The sequence below is a fragment of the Trichosurus vulpecula genome, chromosome 5, assembly GCF_011100635.1.
Source record: "Trichosurus vulpecula isolate mTriVul1 chromosome 5, mTriVul1.pri, whole genome shotgun sequence".
NCBI classification, from domain to species: Eukaryota; Metazoa; Chordata; class Mammalia; order Diprotodontia; family Phalangeridae; genus Trichosurus; species Trichosurus vulpecula.
The window spans coordinates 282,646,613-282,668,237 of NC_050577.1; the positions used below are offsets into that span (position 1 = coordinate 282,646,613).

The window sequence follows — 21,625 nt, forward strand, 5'->3', positions numbered from 1 at the left end:
ACATTGTCCCAGTAAACCGGCAGCAGACCTCAGGGGCAACTGACTCAGGAGTGGCAATAGTGGCTTCCAGAGTTCAAGCCCACATATGGTAAAGGAGGTCAGACAACTGGTCAGAAGGAGATTACAGGGGACCCTTTGCTGACTCTGTTGTACTGCCCATACTCAGATCTGAGTCACAGTCCTGGGGGGTCACAAGCCCAGGATGAGAAGGAGCACACCAGAGCTTGCCTCAGCAAGGGAGCAAGAAATCTGGTCACAGTTCCAGGGCAGAAAAAAGTGTTTGTGGTTGTTAATAAACCAGAGCATAGGCCAGCACAGCAATGATCACACCTCTCTTTAGATCAGGCCTGCACAACATTCAGCCCATAGGCTGAATGCAGGCCTGCTTTAGATCATACCTCACTGAAAGAACTAAAAACTTACAGAACCTACATAACTAGCTCTGAGAGCAACAACAAGAAAGGCTTGAAACTTGGGACAGTGACCTCTTCTCCCTGGAGAGCAGAGCTTCACTCTAACATAATGTACAAAGTTAAGAAAAAGTCTGGAAAAATGAGCAAGCAGCACAAAAGAACCTGACCAAAGAAAGTTACTGGTGATAGGAAAGATCAAAACGCAAACTCAGAAAAAGGCAACAAAGTCAAAACTTTCAAAGCCACAAAGAAAAACATGAATTGATTTTAGGGCCAAAAAAGACTTCCTGTAAGAGCTCAAAAAGGATTTAAAAAATCAAACAAGAGAGGTAGAGGAAAAATTAGGTGAAAAAATGAGTGAAGCAAGAAAATCATGAAAAAAAAGAGTCAACTGCTTGGTAAGGAAGGTACAAAAAAAAATGAAGAAAATAACACCTTAAAAAACAAAATAGACCAAATGGTAAAAGATACACAAAAATCCACTCAAGAGAAGGCCTTAAAAAGCAGAATTGGCCAAATGAAAAAAGATGTACAAAAATTCACTGAAGAACTCCTTAAGGAGTAGAATTGGCCAAATGGAAAAGGAGGTAGAAAAGCTCACTGAAGAAAATAATTCCTTAAAAATTAGAAGTGGGCAAGTGGAAGTTAATGACTTCACGAGACATTAAGAAACAATACAACAAAATCAAAAGAATGAAAAAATATAAGAAAACAGGAAAAATCTCATTGGAAAAACAACTAACCTGGAAAATAGATTGAAGAGAGATAATTTTAAAATTACTGGAAAAACCTGAAAGCCATGATCAAAAAAAAAAAAAAAGCCTAGACATAGGGTAAAATAGAAATTGAAAGAATCCACCAATCACCTCCTGAAAGAGATTCCAAAATGAAAACTGACAGGAATATTATAGCCAAATTCCAGAACTCCCAGGTCAAGGAGAAAATACTGCAAGAAGCCAGAAAGAAACAATTCAAGTATCATGGAGCCACAGTCAAGATAACACAAGATTTAGCAGCTTGTATATTAAATATGACATGATATTCTGGAGGGAAAAAGAGCTAAGATTGCAACCAAGAATCACCTACCTAGCAACACTGAGTATGATCCTTCAGATGGAAAAATGGATATTTAACAAAACAGAAGACTTCAAGCATTCCTGATGAGAAGACCAGAACTGAACAGAAAATTTGAAAAGTACTTTGAAAGAGCTCTCAGAGTGGAAAGGGAAATGGGGAAAGTTGGTGGGGGGTGGGGGAGCTGGCATGTAGCATCATCAGAATTGGCTCAAAGAGGGAATAATGTACATAATCAGTTGGGTAAAGAAATTTATCTTACCCTAAAGAAAGGTAGGGTATAAGAGGATGAGAGAAGGGGGAATGGGCTGATGGAAGGAAGGATGGATTGGGGGATGCAGTAGTCAGAAGCAAAACACTTTTGAGGATGGACAGGGTGAAAGGAGAAAGAGAATAAGATATATAGGGAGAAAAATAAGATAGAGGGAAATACACAGTAATCATAACTGTGAGAAAAATTTGTAGCAACTTTCTCTGATAAAGACTTCATTTCTCAAATAGATAGAGAACTGAGTCAAATTTATAAAAATAAGAGCCATTCCCCAATTGATAAATCATCAAAGGATATGAACAGGCAGTTTTCAGGCCAAGTAATGAAAGTTATCTACAGCTATACGAAAAAATACTCTAAATCACTATTGATTAGAGAAACGCAAATTAAAACAACTCTGAGGTACCACCCCACACCTATCAGATTAGTTAATATGACAGAAAAGGAAAATGGCAAGTATTGGAGGGGATGTGGGAAAATTTGATTTTCAAATACAGGACTCAAGAGAAGCATAAAAAGGTAAACAGGAAAGAGAAATCATAAGGGATTCAATAAAGTTTAACTGTTTACATTCCTACATGGGAAGATGATACCTGTAACTCCCAAGAACTTCATCATTATTAGGGCAGTTTGAAGAAGTATGCATAGGGGCAGCTAGAAGGCACAATGAATAGAGCACCAGCCTTGGAGTCAGGAGGACCTGAGTTCAAATCTGGCCTCAGACACTTGACACACTTACTAGCTGTGTGACCTTGGGCAAGTCACTTAACCCCAATTGCCTGCCCCACCTCGAAAAAAAAAAAGAAGTATGCATAGACAAAAGGCATGGGTGTGAGTTGAATGTGATGGGATGATACCTAAAAAATAAAATGAAGGGGTGAAAAAGGAATGCACTGGGAAAAAAGAGAAAGGAGAGGTAGAGTGTGGTAAATTATCTAATTATAAAGGAGGCATTGTTGGTTATGAACTGATTCAGCCATTCTGGAGGGCAATTTGGAACTATGTCCAAAGGGCTTTAAAACTATCCTTCAACCTAGCAGTACCACTACTAGGTCTGTATGCCAAAGAGAGCAAAAAAAAAAAAAAAGGAAAAGAACCTATATGCACAAAAAATATTTATAGCAATTCTTTTTGTGGTGGCAAAAAATTGGAAATGGGCAGATGTCCATCGATTGAGGAATGGCTGAACAAGTTGTGGTATATGATTATGATGTAATACTATTGTGCTATTAAGAAATGATGAGCAAGATGCTTTCAGAAAAACCTGGAGAGACTTAGATGAACTGATTTAAAGTGAAATGAGCAGAACCAGGGGAGCATTGTACATAGTAACAGCGACATCATATGATGATCAACTGTAAATGGCTTAGCTATTCTCAGTAATACAATTCTGAAGGACTTATGATGAAAAACCACTATCTGCAGAGAAAGTACCAATGGAATATGAATACAGATCAAAGCATACTATTTTTTTTAATTATGTCTTGGGGGTGGGGTTTTGCTCTGTTTTCTTTCACAATATGACTTAAATGGAAATATATTTTGCCTGACTGCACATCTATAATCTATATCAAATTACTCACCTTCTCAAGGGAGGAGGCAAGGGAATGAAGAATAGAATTTTGAAAAAAAATTATTTTTACATGTAAGGAAAAAATAAAACATTAAATAAAACTTTTAAAAGAAGTACGTATATATTAAATAAAACAATTATGGCCTGGAAATTAAATACTAAGATATAGCATCTTTCAAATCATTTAAGTCAGACCCCCCACCAAAAAAAAACCAAACCCTGCAATTTTAAACACTGAAATAGGTTAAATTCTAATTGTCTTTAATTAAAAAAAAACTCTTCATGAGAAATACATAACCAGTTTCAGTTGAAATTATTACAAGCTAGTTGTTACTAGTTTAAATAATGGAAGTATAGCAACCACAAGTATATACATATCCAAAATTCAAAAAATGCAATCCACTATATCACTGGGATTCACAAGTACTGGTTGTTGAAAGACTACTGTATTTGCTTTGCTCAAATGCTTTGTCTGAAAACAGCATGAAATATCATACTGATATTCCAAAAGTGTATGTGCAAAATGTTGGCGAGCCAAGAAATTTTCCAAATAAATTTGGATCCTTTTAATAAGCAAAGAAATTTCCAAAGGCTCTATCTGTGACATCGAAAAGGCTGCTTACACAACTCACATGTCTAAAAGTCATATTCAAATGGAGTTTTTCAAGTTGTTACAAGAGTAATCAACTTTATAAAACTCTAGTGAAAAGAATGTCTTTGTAAAATTGTGATGATACAGAAGTAGAGCATAGGACACTTCTGTATTACTGCAAAAGACAAGGGTTTTTTCTTACCAAAGAATTCTGAAGGGTGTTTGAGCTAAAGAAATTGTCATTTTTCTTAGTGATTAAGTGGAAGCAAATTCATTTTATGACAAAAATTTCCTCCTGTAGCTTGTATTTTGTGGATATTTTTGAAAAAGTCCCCTAAATCAATTCAAGGTTCTTATTCACACTATGATCCAGAAAGATAATCTAATTGTATGAAGATGTTAAAGATATAGATAACTTTATCCCAAATTTTTTTAATCTTTACCAATTTAAAAAAAAAATTTGCTCTGCAGATTAGATAGGAAATATGCTTATGATTCATTTGACCAGTCTGCAGAAGCAATTCTCATTTAACTACCATTTTAAAATATGAATGGATAAGGAACACATTTGCCATGAGCAAATGATATATCTAATTTTACTCCTCAACGAAGACTTAAGTGAGTTATCTTGTGATAGTATACTGAAACAAGTGTATGAACCTGATGTTACTTTTTGGCTAAGGGTGAATATTCTGGTTTAAGCAAACAAATTGATACAAACTTTACAACCATTTAGAATATTTTTGTTGTAGCTTTTATAAAGATAATATCTCAATTAGTGGTTGAGAAAGTACCAAGTAGCAAAATTAATGACATGTTTTGAAAGTTTTGCAGTAGAAAAGCAAGCCTACCCATTACATTAATGTGATGACATTTTGTTATAAATACACGAATTATATTTTTCAATAAATCTATTACACCATTTTTGTATATTTAAATGTAATGAATTGTTGCTTTTATTTGAAATAAAATGTAGAAAAAGTCATTAAGGAAATGACAAAGTTTGGAAATCATTAGTATGTCATATAACTAACACTTAATGAACAGTCTCCGTTTTCTTTTTTTTTTGAGACAGTCAAGGTTAAGTGACTTGCCTAGGATCACACAACTAGTAAGTGTCCGAGGCCAGATTTTATCTGAGGTCCTTCTGCCTACAGGGCCAGTACTCTATCCTCTGTGCCACCTAGCTGCCCCTCCTTAATTTTCTAAATTTAGGAATCTCAAATTTAGAAAAAAAAATGGCTAGAAGATGCTCAAAGAACAAACCTAAGCATATTTAAGACAAAAAAAGGAGTAATATAAATTTAGTCACCTAAGCCCCCGGAGAGTTAGGTATCCCAAGGTATCTACCATTTGGAAAAAGCTACCAAATTCCCAATCCCTTCTTTAATTATTCCAATTACCTATAGAGCTGACTTGAAATCTTCAAAAATAAGATGGGTTCTACAATACAAATGCTTAAGATCATTTATTTTAAAGGGAGGAATATATTTGGAAACAAAAGTAATGTAAAAACAAAAGAAAAATGAAAAGCAAAAGAAAATAAGAAAATTAAAAGTTGAGAAGCCCAAGCAGCATTTACACATTTTTGATCCATTCCTGAGGTACTGATTTGGGGCTTATGAAGTAGTAAATGTTTTTCCTATAAAAAAGATCCAGTAGTTTAGCATGTGATTATATTTTCTATCATAGAGAGATGAGGAAGGAGAGATTTCAAGGCATGGAGGTGAAACAAACGTAACTGAATAGCAGATTATGTGGAAGGGATTAAGGTATAAAAAAACTGTGAAGGTAGGCAGGAGGCCTGGTTATGAAGGACTTTAGAAGCCAAACACAGAATTTTATATTTATTATTAGAAGTAATGGGGAATCTCTTTAGTTCACTGAATAATGGGGTAATCAGACCTGTGCTTTAGGAAGATTTACTACATGAAGAGTTCACACAACTATAGAATCACTACTGGGAGAATCAGCGATTTGACCAATAATACGCAGAGCTTGAAGCTTTGCAAAATCAACAGTATTGTGAGGTAGGTAGTACCAATACTGCAAAATGAGAAAACAAGCTCTGAGAGGTTAAGTGACTTATCTTTGGTCAAATAGCTAGTTATTGTCTTAAGCCTATTAGGTTAGTGGATTTCATGTGTTTTATATATGACTTGGAAGTAATGCTCAATAAAGACCCATCAAGAAAATGAAAAAAGTCAGCTGCAATACCACATTTTACCCCAATACATGCTCCTTGTGAATATTTAATGGTTGCAAATGGATCATCAAGTCTAAACCAAGAGTCTGTTTTCAATTAAGCAGCAAAACTACAGTGCATATTACTGTTTTATTGAGGCACAACAAGGCATTGTAACTTTACTGAACTTGAGGCAATCAGTGTAGTAAGCTTGGACATTGATACAGTTTTAAAGATTCATGGCAAATAACATACATTCACAGCTTTACTAGCAAGGCTGCATAACAATTTATGAGGTGCTAGATCAATGCTGAGTTAGTAATTCAACTTTAAGATTTCACTTAGGGAATTGGAAGATGAAAAGAAAAAAAAGGAACAGTACCTCCTAATTCCTCCAGAAATAGTATTTTTCCTTTGAAATCAAACATAAATAAATGGTCAGTTTCTCCTTTAATCCCCTATCATAAGGAGCTTTATCTAGTATAAATCTATAGTTGATTTTCAGTCCTGATAAAGGAGATATCCTGAAAAAGTAGAGTATTTCCAACTGCTTCCATAAATTGCTCCCCTATGTAAACGTAACCATATCTGATCTCCCTGGAATAGCTGAAGAATTGCATGATTACTAGCAGTTTCATGGTCTGGAGCACCATCATTAGCATAAGCTGATACTAAAACTTCTTCATTCTTCATCAGATTGACATATAGTGGAACATTCACTGCCAGCTTTAACATATGAAAGATGAAAACATAAGTGCCATTAACCGGACAATTAAATCTACCAAGCTGAAGGTCAAAAGTTTCTCCCAAGTTGTTCAGAAGAAGATCAAACACAATAGGCTGGTCCAAAGTTCCAGGGGCCAAGTTAGAGGTTCTGGCTGCTGAGAAGGCAACTCTCATCTGCTGGGGGAGAGGATATACATGTACTGGCAATATGGTGGCTGCTGGACTTGTCACTGGCACATCCACAGGGGTCATGCTACGAGAGTCTCCCTGTCCAGAGTCAACACTGTTGAAGGTTTCATTTTCTCGTTCTGGACTGTTCACCTGAGAAGAATCACTCCACCCTGCTATATAGTATTAGGAACATTGAATGTTTTGTAATGAGGCAATTAGCTTTAAATTTATATTTAACATTAGTTGGCTACAGTTACATAAACATTCTGAACTGAATTCTGCAGTTCTATAAATGAAACATGTAATTATACCTATGGTATATGTGGCTAGACTTTGAAGGACAATTATTTCCTTATGGCAAACATTCTAGATGGCAATATTTTTATACTGTTGCATTTCTATATATTGGTGTGCCATGGTTATTTAACTCATCATTTAAGCATCCTTGGATTTGGAGGACAAAACCAACAGGGAATCTTAAAACAAAAGCTGGAAGGAACCTTTAACTGGTCTAGACTTTTCACTTGCTAATAAGGGAAACGAAGACAAAAAGAGTTAAATTCCTTATTCATGGTCACACAGCTAATAGTGACTATGTTTCCTTCTAGTTCTAAATTCATGATCCTACAATTGCTAACTGAAAAGAAAACAAGACCTACAAATTTGGAATGTAACGTAAATAACTATTCAATGCTTAGTGCCAAGAAAAATGATTATTTTATTATGTTAATAATCAATTTTATATATGGGACCCAAAGATCCTCTTTTTGCTTTCTCATTCAAAGTCTCTCAAGGAGACTTTTTTCTGACCTAGCTCCCAAATTCACCCCACCCAGACCATCTTATCTAGGTAGAATTCTTACCATAACCCCACCACTGTTCAACTGGCAGTCTGACAAGTTCAAAGTCACATCCCTCAGCTTCTAATTACAAAAAGCCTACCCTTCATTATAATATTAATTTTCTCATTAATTGTTAACCAATCAGAGTTGATCTTCACCCATCAGCAATACCCCCTTTTCCACAGGTATGTAAGCATTCAGCAATCAACATTTGGAGTCTTTGGTTACTGAGAGAAACCACTGACCTCGATTTATTATTTACTAACCTAATTAACAGATTATTAATTACTCAGAAAGTCTTGGACTTTTTAATCTGTCTCAGAGCCATGACAACTCACCTCTTGAATTTGTACGGGAACCACCAGAGAGTCCTCCTCGTTTATAACACTGCTGGAAATTAGTATCCTAAAAGGAACACGTCACAATGTTGATCTCAACTCTTATATTAGCTGTCCACCTGAACACAGTCATATAACATAGCAACTTGTCTCACAAGCCAAGCAGCTAGCTTAAGTTTTTGTCACCCTGTCATATTCACAGAAATGGTTACAACAGTCCCTTGTAAGTAACCCTGAACCGTAAATTTTCCTTTTCTGTAGCCAGGGGAAAACTTGTTTCTCAAAAGGTCAAGATTTATATCTGTACACATAACACACAAACATATAAATCTGCATATAGATATCTATGCACAAATGCATACATATATGCCACCTTCATCATGGTGAGGGTGGTGGAGGATTCAAATTTTTTGAAGGCAAAGCACAAACTGAACAGGCTTCAGGCATGGATCTAGAGAGAAGATGGCATTTCAAATAAAAGCCAAAGTGATGAAACATGTGGAATTTTACTTAAAGACCTTTAAAGAAGTTTTAAAAGAACCCAAGGGCACAATTATGTCTTCCATTTATGAGAGGTATGAAATCTGATTTATTTTTAAAAATATACGTTATCTGTTAAAGGTAATAGATCTAGAGCTGGAATCTAAGCCGCAGGTACCTTAGAGATCACCTAGTTCAACCCTCTAATTTTATAAATAATATAATATATAATAATATAAAATAAATAATGTAAAAGATTAAGAGGTTTGTTCAAAATCACACAGGTAAGGGCCTCAAGTGAATTAGGAACAGAGTATTCAAGTGATACACATAGATGAAAAATGAGGTTCATGCTACAATGAAATGATCAGTGGTCAAGAGAAATAATGTTGGAAGACTGCTAGATTTAGAATCAAAGGACCTGGGTTGGGATCTCAGTTCTGCAGCTTACAAGCTGTATGACCTCAGGCAAATCACATAACTTTTCTAGGTGACAGATTAATACTGCTATATAATTCTGTTACATTCCTAAGCCCATTCTGTATTCTCCAGGTTTTTACATTAATGAGAAAGGAAGATGCTGAAGTTATCTTAACTTTCTCAAATGACTGCTTCCTATCTTCATACAAAAATGTGCTTTATCTTTCCACCCTAAAAATCTTTCCCGTCAACCTCCAACACAATTTAGATACAAACCCAACTCTCATCCTTCACTACTCAACTTCTTTAAAGAGTTATTTTACAGTGAAAAAGTATGTTCCATTTTTTCATTAACATTGGGTGTCCCTTATAATATGGCTTCTTTTCCCGCCACAAAGTTTAAACTCTCAAGAGCTCACCACTGACCTTATAACTAAATAAAAGGCATTCTTCTAACTGCTCCCTTCCCCTTTTTGGGGGTAATTTTTGGCTACCCAATCCTTCTGAATGCTATTATCTCCTTAACTTCAGAAATGCAAATCTCATTTCTCCTCTTAACTGTTCTTCTTGACTGGCTTTTGATCTAATCCCTTAAGTCAGCTGGGTTATTTTTTTTTAAAAAAATACAGACAGAACACTGGAAAATTTTAATTTTAATTTTTTCAGTTAACAAGCATTTATTTCCTCTCTCCCTTCTCACACACATCACTGGAAAAGAAAAAAAAAAGGCAAAACCCTCTAAATCAGCATGCCTAGCCAAACCAAAAAAAAAAAAAAAAAAATCCAAAAAACTCCACAGTTGCTATGTTCAAAAATGTGTCTCATTTGACATCGAGTCCAGCACCTGACAGGAGATGGGTAGTATGTTTTATCATCAGGCCTCTTGAATCATGCTTAATGGCTACACCGATCAGATTTTAAGTTATTCAAAACTGTTTTTCTATGCATGGTATTGTGTAAATTTTTCTCTTGGTTCTACTCACTTCACTCTTCATACAAGTCTTTGCAACTGTCTCTGAAACCACTCCTTTTGCCATTTCTTAGTGTACTATAATATTCCCATCCATATGTCGCCATTTTGTTCAGCCACATACCCATTGATGGGAGCCCTTTAAGCTTCCAGTTCTTTGGTACTACAAAAAAAAAGAGTTACTAGAAATATTTTTACACATGTAGGTCCTTCTCTTCGGTTTCTTCGGGTTATAGACCTAGTAGTGGTATTTTTGGGTTAAAAGGTATACAAGCTTGGGGCCTTTTGGACAGAGTTTCAAATTGCTTTCCAAAATAGCTAGAACACTTCACAATTCTATCAGCAGTGAATAATCCCCATTCCCTCACTGCCCCAATATTTGTCATTTTCCATTTTTCTCATTTTCGCCAATATAATGGGTATGAAATAGAACTTTGGAGTTGTTTTAATTTACATTTTGCCAATTATTAGTAATGTGGAGCATTTTTTAATATGGCAGCTGACAGCCTGAATTTCTTCCTTTGAAAATTGCCTGTTTATATCCTTTGACCATTTGTCAATGTGGAAATGGTTCTTATACTTCTAAATTTGTATTAGTTCCTTATAAAACTTGGATATGAAGCCTGTATCAGAAAAATGTGCTGCAAATTATTTTCCCCCAGTTAACTGCTTCACAAAGGTTCTGTCTTTTCAAAGAGAGGGAGGGTTAAGAACTAGGGTTAAGTAACAACTGTTCACACTCATTAACTACCATGGCCTCGAATGATCATCTTTCCACAGATAATCCTCAAATTGTCATCAGCCCTAAATACTCTCTTAAACTTTAAACTTATATCTCCAAATTCCTCTAGAACAATTCTTACCTATATTCCAGAGGGCAGCTAGGAGGCAAAAGTGCACAGAGTGTCAGTCCTGGAGTCAGAAAGACTCATCTTCCCGACCAGTCTCAGACACTTACTAGCTGTGTGATTCTGGGGAGGTCACTTGACCCTGTTTGCCTCAGTTTCCTCATCTGTAAAATGGGCTGGAGAAGGGAATGGCAAACCTATCCAGTATCTCTGCAAGAAAACCCCCAAGTGGGGTCCAGAAGAGTTGGACACGACTGAAATGACTGAACAACTTATGTCCCACCATCACCTTGAAATCAATATCCCTAAAGCTAAATTTATATTGCTCCCTAAAATCAGTTCCTGACTACCTTTATCCTTCCTATCACTGGCACCACTAATCATCTAGTCTTCCATATTAGAAAACTGTAGCATTATCTTTGGATGTGGAAGGTGAGGGAAGGAGGAAAGAGACAATTCTGTTGATTCTACCAAGCCCTTGTTACCATTTAGTAGCATTATTGATATGGCTTCCCAATAGGTATTCTGGTCTTTTTTCTCTCCTCTCCATAACAATCACTTCTTAACTTTCTAGTAATGCTAATTTTCTTTATATAGGTATCTGATATTAATCTGCACAAAACTTTTCAATTGTTCTTACTTAGTTGTGCCGCACCAAGTTCAAACTTCTTACTCTGGCATTCAAAGTCCTCCATAAATGGGCACCAGGGGCCCATCTCCAGTCATCCTGATCTATATCTTGCTACTGGACCCAGATGGCTCCAGAAGAGAAAGTGAGGCTGGTGACTTTGCACAGCCTTCCCTCACTTAAATCCAATGCACTTGCAAGTCATGGCATTACCTTCCTGACGTCATGGTCCTCTTCAAGAAGGAAGGACAAAGAACAACAGCAGCAATTGGGAACCATCCTGCATTTCCAGATGTCTTTATTTCACATCTCCACATACTCTATTTATCAAACTGGACCACTTGCCATCTCCCATATATACTCCCTCCGCCTTTAATGTCTTTACTTATTACATTCCCAATGTTTAGAATGCCTGTTTAATTTTTATTCATCCTTCAAAACCCAATTCCGATGCCACCCCCTTTGATCTGACTCACAAACTCCAGTAGTAATGACTTTTCCCTCCACAGAATTCAGCAGAACTGTATACCTCTCTTATGAACTTAGCTATAATACAGAAAGAAACGTGATCAGAATAGAGAATACCCCTCCAACTCCTCCTTCCACCAATGCACATCATAACCTATGACTTATGAGAGGAAGTTCTAGGGAGTTTCAGAAAACACATGGTGTTAATTGACTTGCCAAAGTCATATAACTAAAGAGTCAAAAGTAGGATTTGAACCTAAGCCTTCTCAAATGTTATTCCAACATTTCACAAACCTTCTATACTTAGTTGTTCAAAAATTTTTGCATACTAAGCTCCAAGAGGGCAGGGCTTAGAAAATTAACTTCTGTGCCGCAACTTCTTCTTGTATCAAATAGGGTTTACATTTGTGCAAGAGAAATGACTCGAACTGTTGTGAGAAAAGTACTTAATAAGTTTTAATAAAATATTACATAAGTATTATGTCTTCCTCAGCATGTAGTCTGATACTTTACATATATGTTGGTGTAACCTAAAAATTATGTTTTATTGTATAGGATTTATATTCTGACATATCTGAAGAGTTTTGTGTCAAGTTGTCACCAATATATACCTTAGTATGTTTAGGAACATTCCATTCTTGAGAGATGGCTTTTTAAAGATATTCTAGTGTGGTTACCATTTTAATTCATCAACAATTGAACCAGTATGTATCTTTCCTTACCCTTTGGGAATATGGTGTTCCAGGATATTCTCTAGCTTGGAACTGCAAGTGACCATAACCGCCATTGGCAATGACAGGGGATCCTCTGTAAGTATCAAAACCTAAAAAATTAAAAATTACCACTATCAGACTTCTTAAATTATCCTTTCCTTTGCTGAAAAGATTTACCTTAGGTTTTAAATGATATATTAATTATATTTACAAATTTGGATTTATCTTCACAAATTGACACAAAAGAAAATGAGATTATTTTATGCTATCTAAGGATAGAAATAAGTTCATTAGTAGGTGAATTAATAAAATAAGTTCATTAATCTAAATCACGGGTCATCGAACTATGACCTAAAGATCAAATCCAGGCCCCTTTTCGTATGGTCTGTGAGCTAAGAACGGCTTTTACAGTTTAAAATACCATATAATTTTATTTAAAAATGTAAAAACCATTTTTAGCTCCCTGGTCAGTTGGCATTTGACCTACTGGCTATAGTTTACCAACTCCTGACTGAATCACCAAAAAATTTCTAGAAGACTCTCGGATTGCTATATGTGTTATACTCTGGTCACTGAGGTTACTAGGTTTACTTATCATACAAAGCAAAAGGTTTTTCAAGAAGCAAGGATTTGAATTCTCACAGAAGACAGACAAACATCTATCCCAGAAAAATATGGGCAACCTTTCCCGTATCAAGTAATATAATCAACTTTTTTCATTTTATAAAAAAAAAAATAAGGCTTGCCACATATGCTTTAGATACATTATAAATATTCTTCTAAAAGCAGAAGACATTTAAAGAATTTATAATTTATCACATATGATAAAGGTAAATGGTAGAGAGGCAAAAATCAAGACGATTCAAGTCTGATAAAATCTATGCAGAACTCATTAGGGGAACAAAAGAAAAACTAGACAACCAAGTACATGATCATGAGGAATGACTGAAAAAAAATGAGAGTATATGAATGTAATTACACCATAATAATTAATTATGAAGAATTTAGGGAATCTTTTGGGAACATTCCTTTGATCTAATGCAGAGTGAATGAAGCAGAATCATGAGAACATACATAATCATTACAGTAATGCAAAGAAAATAATATAAAAGATTGGAACTCAAAACAACACAGATTCGTGATTCCAGAGAACCAATGAAGAAACAAACTCTTTCATCTCAGTAGATGCAGAAGGGGCCATGGGTGGGGTGGGGAGGGGTAACCGTCTGAGTTTATTTTGTTTAAAGGTATTTTATGGAAAAGCAATGACAGAAGTTTAAAAAAAAACATTAAAAATACAAAGACAAAAAAATGAAGCATAACAGAAACTTATTTAAAATCATACCTTTATACCCACCAGGGGAGCGAAAGGAATTTGTCAGTGATCTCCCACCACGAGTACATCCTCTAATAGATCCTCGGTTACTAAGGTATGATTGGGTGGATCTGGGGAACACATTAGTCTGTGCAGGATAAAAGGCAAGGCTACCACTGCTTACTTGAATTGCTCCATCCAGTTGACTGTTTGCTGCATAAGGAGAGGGTTCATGAGAATACCAAGAGTTAAGAATCAAGAAATGTGAATATTGTTGCTGAATTAAAATTACTGAGAGAAAAAAAAATCTGGTAACTCTGTGTGTGTGTGTCTCTCTCTCTCTGACAAAATTCTGGTATATAAATGTAACTACACATCACAATCATATGTACCTTGGGTCTTCCTGACTTCAAGTCCAGCATTCTAGTCACCATAACCACTAGTTTAGATTAAAAAAAAAATGGTTTCTAAGGTAGTGAAAGGCCAATGCTAATTAACAAATGTAGTTTAAGTTCAAAATTTTCTTAATTTTTCTCATAGAGTAGGACAGAATAACATCTCAAAATAACAATCCCACCTTTAAGGTCTCCCTCAATACTATACATTGAAAGTTCATTTAATAAGTTTTTTTCCCCTCATTTTAATTGGATGTCTAATGTAAGAAAAACATGAAGCATAACATGAAAACAGGCTAGCTATATAATAGATCATCAGTGACTGCTTTCAATAGCCAGCATTCATAAAGTACTTTAAAGCTTCCAAAGAATTTTACAAATATTATCTCATTTGATCCCCACAACATCCCTGGGAGTTAGGAGCTATTGCTATCTCTTTTTCACAGATGAGGAAACTGACACAGCCAGAAGTGTGACCCTGTGCGCAGGGTCACACTTTCAGACACGCTTGAATCAAACTGCCTATTGTAAGCAAAATGACTGGATTCATACACACTAGCAATAATTTGCAATCCCCAAGATGTTCAATGAGATTGGCAAGAGTATTGTTATGTAAGTCATAAATAAGAGACTGCACAACAATAAATTGTGAGCCAGCCCCAGTCAGGAAGACCTGGGTTTAAGTCCTGCTTGACCCTTACATACAATGTGACTGTAGGCAAATGTCCTAACCTCTTACTGCTCAAAGCAAGTCTAAAATTTTAAGTTACAAATGAGTTACTAATCTATTAGTGAAAAGGGGTTTCCATACCAGAAATCCCTCATCCTAATAAAAATCCAGGTCTTCTGGTCTGGATAAAAACATAAAATAAAAAATTATAAAATAGCCCTGCACCTAACTAAATAAGAAAGAGTAGTGGTATTTTCAAGGCAGTATCAGGTCCCTCAGGGACTATCTTGCTGTCTTGTATTTGTGTTTCCAGGACCTAGTGTAGTAACTGGGATATAGTAAGTTCTTAGTAATTACTGTTACTATCCATTCACATTCCAAGTTTTTCTTACCAGTCTGCTCTTGGGAGAGAGTAGTTTGTTCCGTATGTGTTGATGGCAATTGGCACTGGGGTGCTGTCTGTGTACTTGCTGTAGTGTAATTCTGATTATATCCACTTGAATAGGGTAAGTCTTTTATCTCTTGTTCTTTCCGTGGAGGTAAAGGTGCATTCACATTGAATACCTTAGAGAGGCAATTGTATATTTTGAGTAGTTTGGAATTTTTCTTGCAAGAGAATTTCACTGAGAGCTATCTGACAAAATTCCATAATGTTCAATACTTGAGGGTAGTTTTAGATTCCTTACAAAATCTAAACCCTATAGCAAAAGACAAAATAACCCAGGTAATGAACACACAAAAAAGAGGCTAACATAAACAAAATAAAAGATTTCTACTTATTCTAATAATTTATTTCATGTATGGAGAATGGCACATGTATTTTCCACATTGAAGAATCCTTTACTGATTTACTCATTCCCATGCCCATCAAAGTTTATACCCTAGTGATCCGCATTTACTTTTTTGCCCATTCCTTTAAATGATTAATAAGTACAGAAATAATTAAGATATTTTGAATGTCTACCATGCTTAAGACATTGAAAGAAATAGGAAACAGACAATCTGTACCTATAATTTAATTGAGGACACAAGAAATATGAAGAAGATAATGTGTAGATGAGTAGTACAGAAAGTTAAAGTTAAAGAATTTCATAGGAGATAAAGAAAGCTTACTATGCATGGGTTTGATATGGTCAAGGAAGGCATCTCAGAAGAGACAAGCCTTAAGCTAGAAAGGATTCAGACAAGCAGACAAAGGAGGCACCTGTGGCAAGACTCAAAGAGAGAATGCAGGTGGCATATTCAGAGGACAGTGACAGCTTTGATTTTAAGTCATAAAAAAGTTAAAAAATTAATTTGGTGCCACGCTACGAAGAGCCCTGAAAGTGAGGCTAAAGAATTTGTGTTTCAGCCTAGCAGCATGACAAAAACAATGTTTCAGGATGGAGTCAGAAAGACTCATCTTCCTGAGTTCAAATCCAGCTTCAGACACTTACTAGCTGTGTGATTCCAGAGGTTACTTGTTTGCCTCAGTTTCCTCATCTGTAAAATGAGCTGGAGAAGGAAATGGCAAACCACTCCAGTATCTTTGCCAAGAAAACCCCAAATGAGCTCACAAGGAGTTGTATACAACTGAAAACAACTGAACAACAACAACAAAAATCTGATGGTAATCTCAGATTTGCTGCCTCTGTACCCTGCTGCTTTTTAAAAAAAATCAGCAAGTGCAACAATGTTCTGGTGATACTAGATCTGCGGTATATGCTCTTTTAATATATATTTAGCATAAATATTTTTCACTAAATATTTTGATAACTACTACAAGCCCTAGAAAAAGAGATGTTTTTTCATCTTCCTTAAGGTAGAACATACAGCTTAAGTATAAAAGAAATAAAATAAACATCACAGTAACATGAACCCCGAACCATGAACAAATTCCATCCTTCCTGTCTGCATAGCTTAAAAGGTCACTATATTCATGGTTACCGTACTACTGCTTGCTGGAGGTGACTGGAAGACCTTTTCCTGGGAAGCTTGTGACATGGGGGGATTTGCAGAAGGTAGTGAAGTTAGCTGCTTACTTGGAGGAATTGCTGCCTAGGGAAGAAAAATGTTAGGGTTTTCAGCCTGTGATCCATTATATACCACAAGTAGTTAGCTTATACTAAACCCCAGATTGTCACAAGTCAGCAGACTGGGCAGGATGATATTTGGACATAGCCAAACAAAAGATTAGCTTGTGCTTACAATTCAAATCTTGAATGCTGAGGATGCACACCAGTGCTTGATTTGTAGCAGCATGCTGACAAAGGAAAGTGTCTTAATTGAGTGCAGGCCTTCCATCGATTTAGAAGATTAGCAGTTGAAAATACAGCTAACACACTCTTAAATTTATGATTTCCCAAATAAAACCAATTCAAAATTTGTAAAATTTGATAAAACTGCAGTTTGAGAAAATCTTAAAAATTTGGGTCAAAGTATAATTTTCAAATGTTTGTATTCAATAATTTAAGTCACAAAACTGGGGTGAGAGCTGCTAGTGAACACCAAAAGAGCCAGGAAGTTAAACGTCTATTTTAATAATCAATTCTTAATAAGCCAAAAGATTTATCAGTCCATACAAGTGAAGAAAACAAATTATATAACAAAGGGTTTAAAGGAAATCACACAGTCAGCTACAGGTAAGTTTAACTATCTCTTAACTAGACATGGCAGCAAGCTTCACATTCATATTCAACAGACTATCTACTGCCTAGCAGGACATCATACTAAGAGGTGGATTAGCACCTTAAATGAAGGATGAGTTTCAATTTGGCATCAAAACCCAATGTTATTCTAAATTGATTTGGAATATCATTTTATATGTTTTCCAGAGGCTTGTTCTAACAGAAACTATAATCACCAGGTAATGTATTATGAAAAAAAAAATCAGTTACCTAGAGCTAAAAGCACTTCCAACATTTTGTCAAAATAGCACTCTGATAAACAAGAAAGTAGCATACCTAATAGGGTTCTAGAATTGAAATCAGACAGATCTGGGTTTAAATCTTGCCTCTAATACTAAACTTCTCTGTTTTATCAGTTTCCTCATCTGTTAAAAAAATTGTGAATAATACCTGTAGTACCTATCTTAGATTGTTTCAGTGAAGGCTAAAGTGAGATTTTCCGGAAAAGGTTTTGCAAACCTTTAAGCACAATATTGATGTCCACTATTATTGTACCAGAAAGACAGCTACAATAAACTCTACATTTCAATTCAAAGTGACAAGGATACATACTTTTTCTCTCAGTAATCCTAAAGATAGCACATATTAAGGAAACGAGTCAAATCCTTATAATTTTTTCATTCTTTTGTCTATTATTTAGAAGCTTAAACCTAGTAAAGCCAGAAAGCCTTTCATTCTTATATACAAACTAAAATTCATTAAAGAGCAATGTAGAAAGCATGCAAATTTTTAAGTGCCACTTCACAATTTATGTAAAAATAAGCACTTCTATCATGGCTTTCACTTACCCCCTCTAGGTACCTAAAGACAATAGGCAAATAATGTAGAAGAAAATCTTTGGGGGAAGAAGCAATAGTTGTAGGCCCCTGATACATATTCAGGGTTACTATTTCTGCCCTTAAAAAAGTCAAAGTAACATTGCCACACCTTCCAGTCCCTCAGTCTCTCAATCTAGGAGTCATCCGGAGTGATCCTCACTATCTCCCCAACTCTCCATATACAATCTGTTTCCAAGACCTGTCAATTTCACTTTTGCAACATTTCTCAAATATGTTCCTTTCTCTCCTCTGACACTGCCACCTCTCATGTGCAGGCTCTCATCACCTCACATCTGGATTATTGCAGGTGGGTTGGCCTGCCCCAAGTCTCTCCCCACTCCAATTCATCCTCTGTTCAGACACTAAAATGGTTTTCCTAAAACATGTTTGATCATGTCACCCCCTTATTCAATAAACTCCAGTGCCTTCCTATTTGCCTCCAGGAAAAAACACAAAATGTTGTTTGGTATTCAAAGCACTTCATAACCTAGTTACCCCCACTCCCTGACCCCAGCCCTTCAAGACATTCTTACATTTTACACCCCAATACATACTCCAATCCACTGACAGTGACCTCCTGGCTATTTCATGAACAAGACATTCCATCTCTCAGCTCTGGACATTTTTGCTAGCTGTCCCCCACGCCTAGAAAGATCTCCCTTCTCTACTCTGACTACTGACCGCCCTGGCTTCCTTTAAGTCCCAACTAAAATCCTACCTCCTACAGGAAGCCTTCCCCAACCCCTCTTAATTCCAGTGTCTCCCCTGTTAATTATCCCCTATTTTCCTGTACTCAGTTTGCTTTGTATATATTTGTTTGCATGTTGTCTTCCCCCATTAGATTTTAAGCTCTTTGAGGGCAAGAACAGTCTTTTGTCTGTTTTTCTCTCCCCAGTTTAGCCCGGCACATAGTAGGCACTTAACAAATGTTTACCAATTGAGTTTTCAGCCATTCAGCAATGTAAGTACTTGGCACAAACACAAAAAGATTAGGCCAAGACTACCGAAATAACTCCATTCTGTTCAGTTAAAGAAACATTTCATCTCTTCAAAGCCAAGGACTTAAATCTACCCCAATGCTTAAGAATTGTAAAGGGTGAAAAGTGGATGAACATACTCATTTCCCCAACTCTGGTTGAGCTTTCAGAAATCTTAGGTGTGACTAAGCAAAATCTTAAGTTCTAAGGTCCTAGGGATTTTAAGTCAATCTCAACGGTCTCAGGCTCCCCTTTGGTCTACATGTACCCCTTCCAAGTCTTTCTATGCCTTAAAATGTTCAAGTACAACTCTGGGGTGATACCAAACCCAAGATCATAGACCCCTACATGTTCCAATCAATTTTAGCTCTATTTCATACCCTCCCTCCAAAATGCACTGAACATACACTCTTCTATTACTTTATTACAGGTTAAATCTACTTTCCAAATCAAATTACTGTTCCATTTGGTTATTTAGCTTTTATTCCTTATTCTATCAAGGCAGAATGGGGCTGGTTTGACAAAAACACAGCCAGGTATTACTCAACACATTAGTCAAGCATAACTATGGAACCATATTCATTACAGTTTATAAGTAATGATCAGCCTCATTATCACTACCTCTACTTAGTGACAAAAGTAAAGCTAGTTTTGCTTTATGATCAGCATCAATATATCTTTTACCTGAGGAGTCTCTAGCTCTGTTTCAGATCCAGAAGAAGCTTGATCAGCAACCACTAAAGAATTCGTACTATGCTTAACAGGAGAAGCAGCAGCCTACACAGAGGAAAGTATAATGATCAAAGTGAAATATAATTTACCAAAACATACATTTTTTGCCATATAAGAGGAGCCTTTTGGTCATGAGTATGACTAAATCAGCAGTAAAATTATACTACCCACAAAAGTCTGTAAAGTACAAACAGCTCAGTAACTACACTCAAATATCTCTCCCAGTTCTAAAATGTACTAAGCAAGCTATGCATGGAATACTACAGTTCAGGAGCCAGTTGTTTAGAGGGCAACTCATACTTACTCCTTTCACTCCCAATACATATTCTACTCTATCCTAGAATCACTCATTCCAAGATAATTTATGATCAGTTATGTGTCTGAGTAGCGTACAGAACAAGGGTTTCTCATTAGGAGCTATTTAAGTTCTGTGTTCTTAAGAAGTCAAGGTCAAAAGGACAGTGACTAACAACTCTAGAGATTAAGAACTTACTTGTAATGGCTCTTGAAGAAAGTCATTTTGGTTGGGTAGTTTCTGTTCTATGGAAGCTGCAAAATATATAAGTAAGCTAATGTTAAAAAAAAGTGAGATTTTATTTCTTTCATCTCTATAAACTAGGTAGCAAGTCAGAGGGGATATTGGGAAAAGTACTAGTTGCAGGTGAGATACAACATCTAATGTTCAGTTCACTAAAGGTTTGATACTGTATCTTTAAAATAAGAAGTTGGAGAAAAATTTGCCAAAAAGAGGGAAAAAAGATGCCTGTTCCCACTATGTTACACATTGATATTACAAGGATTAAAAAAACACAGGGGAAGAAAGTGGTATTTTGAACTTTCATAAAAAGAGCCAAGTCGTTAACTACAGGGTATAAACCTCCTCATTCCCCCTATTCTAAAAACTTTCCCTTAACCTGGCTACCACCCCGCTCAAGCTACGGTCTTATCTCTTCTCCACTACCAAATGTGTAGTGAGGAAAAAAAAGAGGAAAAAAAATTCTGGAACTATAATCAAATCAACTGCCATTGTTACTGAAAAGGGTGTGTCAATATACTTACATTTATTCTAGCCTTAAAAAAAAACAAATTCCAAGCTGCACATTGAGAGATTCAGTCTCATATGCAATCCTTTTTCTGTTCCTTTATATAGGGAAATATTTATGCTTGTGAGGTTCATAACAAAAAAGTGAAAAGTAAATAAGAATGTAAGCTACTCCTTGAGGGCAGGAACTGTCAGACTTTTGTATTTGTGACTCATTGCTCAGCACAGTTCTTTGTTCATGGCAAATACTTAATATTTTTTCATTTATTCATTCACTATTCAGACCCTTAATAATTTG

At 35.9% G+C, this 21,625-nt stretch overlaps 1 protein-coding gene across 1 annotated transcript in view; it reads right to left on the reverse strand.

The window, feature by feature from the left end:
- Window positions 1-6,250: 6,250 nt before the first annotated feature.
- CAPRIN2 (caprin family member 2) overlaps window positions 6,251-21,625 on the reverse strand; it is a 60,111-nt gene continuing 44,736 nt past the window's right edge. Inside the window, exons 12-19 of the mRNA XM_036761767.1 lie at window positions 20,779-20,834; window positions 20,238-20,330; window positions 17,019-17,129; window positions 15,485-15,656; window positions 14,058-14,240; window positions 12,722-12,822; window positions 8,186-8,252; window positions 6,251-7,178 (exon numbers count right to left, since the gene is read on the reverse strand). Of these exons, the coding sequence (XP_036617662.1) occupies window positions 6,610-7,178; window positions 8,186-8,252; window positions 12,722-12,822; window positions 14,058-14,240; window positions 15,485-15,656; window positions 17,019-17,129; window positions 20,238-20,330; window positions 20,779-20,834 (1,352 nt within the window). The 3' untranslated portion in view covers window positions 6,251-6,609. The remainder of the gene's footprint in view (window positions 7,179-8,185; window positions 8,253-12,721; window positions 12,823-14,057; window positions 14,241-15,484; window positions 15,657-17,018; window positions 17,130-20,237; window positions 20,331-20,778; window positions 20,835-21,625) is intronic.